The following is a 10,564-nucleotide window of genomic DNA, read 5'->3' as shown; positions in this document are numbered from 1 at the left end:
GCCTATCTAGTCTGCTGCCCGCCACGTATGTACTATCTCTGTCTATAAAATACATTTCTACATGTATTCTTGGTTAAAGTGTTCAAAGTTTAATCAAATATATAGATAAAAATATTAATGTTTTTAAGACCAAATAAGTATATTGTAAAATATATCTTATGACAAATCTAATGATACTCAGGATGTGTCTAGATCCAGGGGCTAAAGTTTAGTGGTGTCACATCGAACTTTCGGATACGAACTATGAGGACTAAACATGAGCTAATTATAAAACTAATTGCACAGGGGTAGACTAATTAGCGAGACGGATCTATTAAGTCTAATTAATCTATCATTTAAAAATATTTACTGTAGCATTACGTTGTCAAATCATGCACTAATTAGACTTAATAGATTCGTCTCATAAATTAGCCTCAATCTGTGTAATTAATTTTGTAATTAGCCTATGTTTAATACTCTTAATTGGTATTAAAGATTTGATGCGACAGGGCTAAACTTTTGCCTAAAGGAAACAAACACCCCCTTATTTGACGTCATAACTATTTATATATTTTTTTGTTATATAATTGGTTAAACTTAAGACATGTGAGTAGCTTGGAGCATGTAGATGACGAGGAGGCACGGGTAGTAGTAGACCGTAGTACGTGCACGTGGTCAAAGCAGTCAGGGGCATAGTACTGGCCAGTAAATGTAAGCAATGTACTCACAACTCACGAGAGAGAGAGAGAGAGAGAGAGAGAGAGAGGGAGGGAGCATGCATAGCAATGCAATAGCATAGACGACGACAGTGGTGTAGTGTAGGAGAGTATAGTGCACATCTCATGGCTTCTGATGGCTGGGTCACTCTGCATGCATGGTGCACGGTACGGTGCTCAGAGTGTATCAGACAGAGGCTGGCCATAGCTGAAGGAGAGGCCGGGTGGTGGACTGGTGGTGGTGAGGTAGATAGATGTTGGTACGGCGCTGGGCGGTAAGAATAGTACCGTCGTGTCAGCTAGTAGGCGAGTGAGTGGTGATCATATCCCAATGCAACGCAAACACACGCTGACGCTGTGGTGGCCATGTACGCAGCAGCAGCTAACTCCAGTACTGCCACCCGCCAGCATTCATATGCATGCATGCACATGCAGACGCCGGCCAGCCCAGCTAGCCGTATGCATGCACGAGGCCGGGCTAGACCACCCCGGCCGGCTGCCGCCCATGGTGGTGCCGTGATGGTGTGGACGAGTGGTGGTGTGGCCATTGCGCTCTCTCTCTCTCTCTCTCTCTCTCTCTCTCTCTCTCTCTCTCTCTCTCCCCTCCTTGTTTTCCTCTTTAGTGAACAGTGTCGGCCTGAGCCTCTCACTTTAGCTGCCTTGCTTTATTTGGACAGACATTCTATGGCTCGCCAAACTCCACTGGTCACAGTCCTCCATCCAATATTTGTCCATGCATCATCCTTTGGACGACAGGACGACTACTGCTGCATGCGCATCGATCGCTCCATCTCCTATCGCTTCTCTTTTTCCTCCTCGATCGCGCGCGCGTACCAAGGCGATCGATCGACGTCGGCCTAAACACGTACTACTGACTACTCCCTCGATTCCAACTGCTACGCATGCAGCGCATTCATGCATCAACCAACGATCAGATCAGGCTCCATCCATCAGACCCGGCCCGCCGCTTGCATTGCATTGCCTACCACATATACAACGTATAACACGTACTACCGCGATCCATCATGCATGTGGTATCCTGCTTGATGTGTTCTTTCCCATGGCCTAGGCTCCATTATTTGGAGGTATATATTGGCATGGTTATTCAAATCACTTGCTTATATTTTTCTCCTACTATAGGATTGGATAATGTAGCATCTTCTATAATAGAATAGCGGTGTAATAAAAGAGAAATTAGTCATATCATATTTGGTATTTTCTCCATTCTCATATTTTGTGTATGTCGCTGGTTTAGCTTAACTTTCGACTAAAACCTACTAAGTCAAACAAGGAAAATCAAAGGGAGTATACATCTTTTTTTGGAATAATTAGTAGGGCATTGCTATATCATACAAGAAGAGGAGCAAAAATCAGAGTCTTACAATTTGGTGTTACATATAAGAAAGGGCATAAACACAAAAAAAAAGGATTATTAGTGTACTAGAAGAAATCCGACCGGTAGATCTTGTTACGAGTCATATTTCTTCTTTCATTCCAATTGCGCTCTTTACTTACAAATGTTCCAAGTCGAGTACATGAGGATTGCTGATGTTCTCTGCTTCGTTGCATCTTGATCTTGTAGCCACTTCTCCCACCACTCTTGCAAACATCCATATTTTTTTGTGGGTATGCATTATCCTTCCCAGTTTCTGACGAGGTTCATCCATACTTCCTTGGTGAACCGAAACAATAGGCACAAATACAGGGCATTCTTTAATTTTTAGTCGCACCACAGGCAAATGTGGGATTGCCAGGCCAATTTCTCACATCAAGCTTGTCCACCGTAACTACTTTCGCTTGAACCAGCAGCCATGCCAAAGAATTTTAGTTCCCCATTTACATGCGTTATATAGATTGACTTTACCTTAAGAGAACAAAGGAGCCTTTGAATTGTACTAGGTATACATATTTTACAGTGTAGTTGTCGTTCGCTGTCCACCTCCACAATAACTGATCTTCTTGTTCATTAAGTTGGATCAGTTGGACGAGGTACTAAAGGCGCACAGACTCAGCCATCTATTCGTTCCACTGTCCCCATCTACCATAAGCCTCGTGTCTAATTGTGGTCGAGTAGATTGTCCTTCACTTCATGATTTTCCCTCCATCGCAATGGGTACATGTTAGGTGCTATGTCAATTAGTGCTTGTGCCTGCTTAGCCATGCTGAGTTCTTCTTGATTCTCCGAAGGAGTGATTCTAGTGGGGAACAAGGTGGGGAGCAGGTGAGAATCAGTTCTGAAGTGATTCCTATGATAAATGAATGGGGAGCAGCGGGAAGCGGTGGAGAGCAAGGTTTTTTTAGCTCCCAGCTCTCATAGTATAAATGAAGAAGTGATTCTCATCAGCTCCTCACCAGAATCCAGTTGCATCTTAAGTGTTTGACAGGGCTCCGCAGAAGCTGAGAGTGAAGCTGGGGCAAAGGCGCTGGGTGCTGTGCCAAAGGGGCCCTGAAGCTATCAATGGAACATATGCAGCCACAAGAAGCATCTTTAATATATCCACATTTTATCATTGGTCCATTGAAAATGTCTAACCTCCTGGATCGTTAGTGTTTTTATACTTCACCCTTCACTGTTAAAACTTAGTATTTTGCCCCTTAAAGTATTACAAACTATCTAAATACTCCTCAGGATTGTTTTAAAGCCAATTTTGCTGATGGGGCATGTGAGTCAACAAACAAAAGGAAAAAAGTTTACATAGCCCCCTAACATATAGAGGCTTGATTATATAACCCCATCAACTATAAAAAAGCATAGCATTCCCTTAAAGCATCTAATAATGTTCAATTGACCACTTGATGTTTTTATAGGACTGCTTTGCCATCATGGCTTGCCACGCTGGTCTAATTACCCATGCCATCAGGACCATCTAATATGGACGGGCATGGAAGCTTGCTAAGATAGGTGTGTCACAAAAGGAGGGGGAATTGGTTTTTGAGGTAGCCATCTAAAGATATGATTGCGTAAAGACTCGCCGGCCAGCCAGCGTGGCCACGTCGGCGGCTTTTCGTGGCCGTCCGATCGGCCGCGCGGACGCCCCGGATCGGGTGAGCCGCGGTCATTTTTCAAAAAAACCCTTTTGCTTTTCGGAAATCAACCCGCGCTCCATAGTTCCTCTCAGAAAATTTTGCAAAACCCACCTCGGATTATTTTGAAATCAACCCGCAGTCCGCCTCTCACCGTTTTTTGCGAAAACGTCCCCGGATTTTTCTCAAATCAACATACAGTCCAACTTTGATTATACTTTTTTTTCCCATACAGTCCAACTTTGATTATACCTTTTTTTTCCAAAAAAAACGTGTGTCAGTGCACCGCGCGCATGGGCGCGGCCGAAAAACTAGTGGGGGAGAAAAGCGGAGGGATGGAGGACGTGGGAAGGCCCGGATAACGTGGGTGCAGGCGTGATGCGTGAACTTAATAACGTCTAGGAGTGCCGAGAGGTGGAGCAAGAGAAAGGAGGTTGTGTAGTCGGGCGTGGGGGTAGCCTGGAAACAGAGAAGGGAGAGGGAGGGAACATAAGGGCTCACATGTAGTGCGGATACTCAGGCTAGTGTGGTAGGGTGTGGTGTCAAAATAGCCCCACAAAACCATCCAGGGTCAGCTAAACAATATTAGATAATTTAAATGACATATTGATGGGGTTATGTAGTTAATATTTTATATGCTAGGAGGTTATGTAAAGCTTTTTTTTACTGTTTGCTGACTCACTGCCATGTCATCATCCACATAATATGCTATGACAACGAAATTGCCTCAGGGGTTAGTTAGACAATTTTCAATACTTTAAAGGGTAAAATACTTGACTTTTATAGGTGAAGGGGTGAAGTAGATAATTAGTAGTTAGAGGGTTAAGTAGTATTTTTCCCATAATATATGGTTAATTGGTTATCAAGGTAATTGTAAGTGCCGACCGACTTTGCACTATGGTGATTACGACAAGCTCGTTAGTTGAGTGAGAGTCCTTGTTCAGCACAGTTGAGTCCTGAGTCCTGCATGCGTGCAAATTTGTCTAACTCGACCAATTTGTCACGGATGTAATTAATATACTTAAGAAAGGCTACTTAATTGCCAAATTAATAATAACTGATGAAGGTGCAGCACACGTTACGTACGCAGAACCATATATATACAGGTGTGCTTACGTAGTACGTGCACGATCCAACCTCAGATAGATCAACACTGTGCATGTTTACGTACCTTATCTCTTTCTAGCATATACGTCGCATATGCCCCACGGCTATAGGCACCGCTCACTACAGGAAAACGCCTCTTTGCCGACTGCTTGCCCCGGTCGGCAAAGGCATAAACCCAGTCGGCAAAGGCTTTGCCGACCGCAAAGCCACGTGGCAGTCGGCAAATAGCAGTCGGCAAAGCCTGGGTCGGCAAAGGCGGATTTGCCGACTGCCACGTGGCACACAGTCGGCAAATCCTTTGCCAACTGCCACGCCAGCAGTCGGCATAGCCACGTGGCGCCGTCAGCCCTGACGGCAGGCTTTGCCGACTGCTGGTTCCTCGGCAGTCGGCAAAGAATTTTTTTTTCAAAAATTGTTTGCCGACTGGCTGCCAGCTAGGCAGTCGGCAAAGAAAGAAAATATTTTTTTTTTGAAATGTTCTTTGCCGACTGCTTTCGGAGTTGCAGTCGGCAAAGGTTTGACCTCTTTGCCGACTGCCTCCCATTGCAGTCGGCAAAGACTCTGTCCTGGGGTTTTTTTGCCCAGCTTTGCCGACTGTAAACAGTCGGCAAAGCTGGAATTTTTTATTTTTTTGCTTTTGTTTTCTGTTTTCTCGCATTAAAACCCTGCAAAATCACAAATTATAATCCAATTTCACCAGAAGCACCGGTAGCACCATTTATATCACAATTTCATCACATTTGTCGCCAACATCACCACATATATCACAATAACGCACAACATCACATATACCTCACATATATGTCACAATAACAACCACACAAGTGCATTACAACCATCACATGAAGTCCAACACGTCGAACACCACAAATCGACGTCCATCACACAAAGTTCAACATAACAAGTCTAGGTCCATAACGAAGAAAAGAAATACATGACAACAACTTCGACGATACGGTGGATACATGATAACAGAATCGACATGTACCTAGCTCGTCGCGCCGTCCCCGGTCTCGTCGTCCGCTCCGCCCCCAGAGCCCCCAGGGTTTGCCCACGGAAACCCCCTTGGACCAAACTGAGGCGCCTGCGCGTACTGCCACTCTCCGCGCACCGGCGGCCACGAGTACGTCGGAGGAGGACCACGCGGAGTTGGATACGGTGGATAGGGTGCAGGTGGTGGATACGACATCATCTGATGGCCGGGACCTCCAGGAGACGGGTTCGAACCCGTCGACTGTACCTGCACAAGTTAAACGCCAAGTGATGTCATTAGTATCTGCAGCATGGACGCACAAGTTAAAGCAAGAGTCAATATACTCACCGGGGTCCCTCCAGGAGCGACAAGAGCAGGCACAGGAAAAAACTCTGGAGGAGGAGGCGGTGGAGCGAACATTGGAAGAGGAGGCGGTGTAGACGCCCCGGGCGTCTGCATGGACTGGAAGAAGCTGGCCATGTTCTGCATCTGAGTGTTGTAGTGCTGCTGCAGGCTTTGCTGGTAAGCCATCTGTTGCGCCATCATCTGCGCGTGCAACGTGGCGATCCTCTCCTCCATCTTGGCCTCCATCTGGGCCTGCAATATTACATCCGCAGTGTTGATTGTATGTACAGGTGCGAAACGAGTGAACGACGAACGAAACGGCACTTACCTGTGACGCTGACTGCCGCCGGGGCGCTACGGGGATGTCGCTGGAGCTCGTGGGCGTGGATCGAACCTGGGTCAGCGTAGGAACCTGGGACGGGTCGAGGGCGCTGTGGGCCATGTAGTAGCGGCCGTGCTGCTTCCCTGGTCCCAACCTCTGCAGGAGGTCTGTGTCCAGGGGCTCGGCGGTGGGGTCGAACGTCTCCCCGTAGCGCTGGCGAGCCGCGACGGTGTACTCGGTGGCCTTCTCGTAGGCGGTGGGGTTGGTGTACGCATCGGGCCTGTCCTCCGGGTTGTAGACGTTGTTCGGATCCGTCGCCTTGCCCTTGTGAGAGAGGAGGTACGCGGTGTACTCGTTGATTTCCTGCCCACCGTGCGTCTGCGTCTGCATTGAAAACACAAACATGGTTACAAGTATTGACAATTGAGCGCAAGGATTAAGACATGAACGGACGCATACCCATCTTGTCGCGAACTGGGGGAGAGGCTGATTCCCTTGGTGGTGTGACACCCCTCGCATCTGCGCGCGCGGCGGTGTACTCGCTCCGGGGAGCAAAGTGGAATCACAAAGTCGGAAAGAGGTTAGTTGGTTGGTACCTTTGTACAGAACCAGGAGATGAAATCGGGCACACCGTGTCTAAGAAGATTGTCTTCTTCTTGCTCGTTAGGAGCCCTATTGCCTCTCCAGTATTGACTAATAAATTCCCTGAAAGAAGGAAGAAACTAGAGGGTCAGACCATGATAGATGGAGGATAGTGACGGCGTAGGTAACAAGCTCATTGAGAACTTACTTCTGATAAGGAATCACTTCATCAAGGTTGATCAACAATGTGAACATGATAGTCTGCCACTCCTGATGGTTCAACTGCTTGTTGGTACCTGCGCTTCCACTCCCGAGATCCCCTTGGAAAAGGCTGAGTATCGATGAGTTCTCGTCAGTGTTGTAACGAGGGGTTGGATTGTGCATGCTGGGAAGCTTCTCAGTATAGTACGCCTGTGTGAAGGTCGACACCTCCTCTAGAACGGAGGCCTCTCCCACGGAAGCCTCAATCTTGGCTTTATTTCTACAATTTTTCCGAAGAAGCTTTAGACACCTCTCGATTGGATAGCACCAACGGGCCTGCACGGGACCCCCCAACGGAAGCCTCAATCTTGGCTTTATTTCTACAATTTTTCCGAACATGCATTCTGAAGTTCCTTTTCGTAGCCCGGTCGTACGTGAGTACCCCCTCTTCCCAAGCAAGTTCCAATTCATCCCACACCGGCTGCATGAACACACCCATATTGTCGCCCGGGTGTCCAGGTATTATCAGCGTCAAGAGCACGTTCTTAGGTTCAAACATGACGCCGGGGGGGAGATTGAGGGGGATCACAAACACGGGCCAGCAAGTGTACGGGGCCGCCATCATTCCAAACGGGTTGAACCCATCTGTTGCCAGCGCTACGCGTACATTCCGAGCCTCCATAGCCTTGACAGGATTCATGTTATCGAAGTGCTTCCATGCATCACCGTCCGCCGGGTGTACCATCTTGTCAGGATGGTATCTTTTGCCATTCTTGTGCCACGTCATCTGTTTCGCGGACTCCTCCGTCATATACAGCCGTTGCAGCCTCGGTAGAAAAGGAAGGTGCCGTACGACCTTCTCGGGGACCTTAGACTGTTTCATGCTGCCATCAGAGCCTTCTACCAACACGAACCTAGAGGCATCGCACTTCGGACAGGTTTTTGCTTCCTCGAGGTCTCCCCTGAACAGGACGCACCCCTTCGGACAAGCATGGATCCCCTCATACGGCATCTTAAGTGCACGAAGGAGCTTCTGTGTAGCGTAGGTGTTCGTCGGCAGGACATGATCTGCCGGAAGCAGTCCCCCAACAATGCTCAACACGAGATCGAAGCCGTTTCGACTAATGCCCAGCTGCGACTTCAACCCTATCAGGCGTGAGACGGCATCCAGTTGCGTAAGCTTTGTCTTCTCGTGAAGGGCCTTCTGTGCCGACTCCATCATGTCGTAGAAGGCCTTCGCGGTTTCCTCCGGATCTTCCTCCACATCCATTCCTTCGCCAAACCGTGCTTCGTGGAAGTCTGCCATCATGTCTGCCATCCCGGCATCGCCATCATACTCCTCGAGGACGGGTCGCACCACCTCGTCCCTAATAGGATGGTATTCACCATGGTGGCGCCAACGGGTATAGTTTGGAACGAACCCGTGCTTGAACAGATCTCTCAACACCTGAGCCTTTACTTTCTTCTTCTTGTTCCTGCACTCGCTGCAGGGACACGGCATCCGAATCGACCCTTTAGCAGCTGGGCCAAATGCATGCTCCAGGAACTCAGTCGCCCCCCTGATCCATTCGTGGCTCTTACTTGCGAAGCCCGAGTACATCCACTCACGGTCACCCATGCTCTGTCATGCGGCAATGTTAACATGTGATAAAACCAGCAAGTGCATCTACAACGCGCTCCTACCATCTAATAGGTGAAGGATAGGTCCTAATCCCACCCGAGCATGCGCAGACGATGTTAGCTTCCATGCTCCGCTCCCGTCCGAGACAGAATTTCGGCAGCACCTCCCCGCTGTTCTCCCGATACACGTCCCGGCGGGGAGAGTGTGTATCCAGAGAACAACGGGGAGGTCCTGCCGAAACTCCGACTCGGACGGGAGCGGAACATGGGAGCTAACCTCGTCTGCGCATCCTCGGGCTGTCCAAATAATGTGGACAATCCGAAACGGATACGGTTATACATATGCGAAGAACGCATACTTCCAACCGTATCCGTTTCGGACGGGAGACGCCTAACTGGGTAACGCGACCTACGACTACATGTGGCGGAAAGAGGGGTCATACCGCAGGTGCCGGTGAAGAAAGGCTAGCGGGGCAGTGTCGAGTCGTGCTCCTCCGGCTAGCCTCCAATGGGAGCCCTCCTGAAAAAGAAAAACAATTAGTGAGAACGAAAAATTTCGGCAGCACCTCCCCTGTACGGGAAGGTTACCAAACCTGCAAGAAAAGACGGCACGATGGCCGACAAACACATATACATGTCAGGCACGATGGCCGACAACCACAAATGTATTTCCAATCCATGCAGAAGAATATAAGCAGGTATTAACAAAGTAAACTACTACTACTAGTAGTACTACTACCTCGTCGTCACGGACGGCGTCACCGGCGCGTGGAGCAGAGCCGCGCGCGAGGACGGCGAGGACGGCGAGGCGAGGACGGTGATAACACATGTGGAGATGTCCAGGTTTTAGCGACCCGACGTCGCCACTTGCTCGAAACTTTCTCAAATTTTTACCACAGCCTCCGCATGCGATGACAAGACACGTCGTCAAGTTTCGTCATTTTCGGACTCCGTTTCGATTTTATAAAATTTAAAAACACTTTTCACGCGCGTGGCTCGGCGTGTTCCGACACCAACACGGTCGAAATTTCACGCGAGGCCCCGCACACGGCCTCAACATGCTCCAAACATCATGAATATCATTTTCTGAATGGCCGGATTCCATTATTTCATGTACCTGCAGTTCAAATCTGGAGCTGTCGGAAAAAATCAAAGAAACAGAAAAAATCTACGGAATATAGCAAAATAAATCAAAATGACCCCAAACTTGGAATATATCATGTAATTACTGTACCAAGCCAACACAAAAAACTGGGATCGAAAATCAAAAAAAATAAAAATTCTTTGCCGACTGCCAGGGAGGATGGCAGTTGGCAAAGCCTGCGCCTTTGCCGACTGCTGACGGAGTGGCAGTCGGCAAAGGCGACGGTGTGGATGGCGTCAATCATGGCCTGCCTTTGCCGACTGCAATTATTTGCCAACTGCCTGGCAGTCGGCAAATCCAGGCAGTCGGCAAATCCTGCTTTGCCGACTGCAGGAAATTCCAGTTGGCAAAGGGACCTCTTTGCCGAGTGTCGAAAAAAAACAGTTGGCAAAGAAAATTGCAGTCGGCAAAGAGCCAGTTTCCTGTTGTGGCTTACACTTGCTGTGCGATCAGACTTGAGACCACACATATATACAGGAACGAAAAGTACGTAGTATATGTAGGTACTATTCAGATGTGGGATTGTCCTATGTAAGTATATATATATATAT

At 48.2% G+C, this 10,564-nt stretch overlaps 2 protein-coding genes across 2 annotated transcripts; both read right to left on the bottom strand.

The window, feature by feature from the left end:
* Positions 1–5,722: 5,722 nt before the first annotated feature.
* On the bottom strand, positions 5,723–6,985 carry LOC136470706 (uncharacterized). Its single transcript, XM_066468455.1, has 4 exons — positions 6,926–6,985; positions 6,473–6,850; positions 6,148–6,396; positions 5,723–6,066 (listed from the first exon to the last, which is right to left on the bottom strand). The coding sequence occupies exons 1-4, from the start codon at positions 6,983–6,985 to the stop codon at positions 5,815–5,817; spliced, it is 939 nt and encodes a 312-aa protein (XP_066324552.1). The 3' UTR covers positions 5,723–5,814.
* Positions 6,986–7,529: 544 nt separating this feature from the next.
* Positions 7,530–8,867, bottom strand: LOC136470705 (uncharacterized). Its single transcript, XM_066468454.1, has one exon. The coding sequence runs from the start codon at positions 8,865–8,867 to the stop codon at positions 7,530–7,532; it is 1,338 nt and encodes a 445-aa protein (XP_066324551.1).
* Between the last annotated feature and the right edge of the window lie 1,697 nt (positions 8,868–10,564).

Source organism: Miscanthus floridulus, chromosome 8 (genome assembly GCF_019320115.1).
Source record: "Miscanthus floridulus cultivar M001 chromosome 8, ASM1932011v1, whole genome shotgun sequence".
Lineage (NCBI taxonomy): Eukaryota > Viridiplantae > Streptophyta > Magnoliopsida > Poales > Poaceae > Miscanthus > Miscanthus floridulus.
Note: the sequence above shows the minus strand (reverse complement) of the source record. Positions and strands in the feature narration are given on the sequence as shown.

Bases quoted from the DNA above. Each gene is read 5' to 3' on its own strand.
- LOC136470706 (XM_066468455.1), bottom strand. From the start codon at position 6,985: ATGCGAGGGGTGTCACACCACCAAGGGAATCAGCCTCTCCCCCAGTTC. The intron at 6,851-6,925 runs GTATGCGTCCGT...TTTTCAATGCAG, and splicing joins CCCAGTTCGCGACAAGATGG to ACGCAGACGCACGGTGGGCA. The intron at 6,397-6,472 runs GTAAGTGCCGTT...GTAATATTGCAG, and splicing joins GGCGGCAGTCAGCGTCACAG to GCCCAGATGGAGGCCAAGAT.
- LOC136470705 (XM_066468454.1), bottom strand. From the start codon at position 8,867: ATGGGTGACCGTGAGTGGATGTACTCGGGCTTCGCAAGTAAGAGCCAC.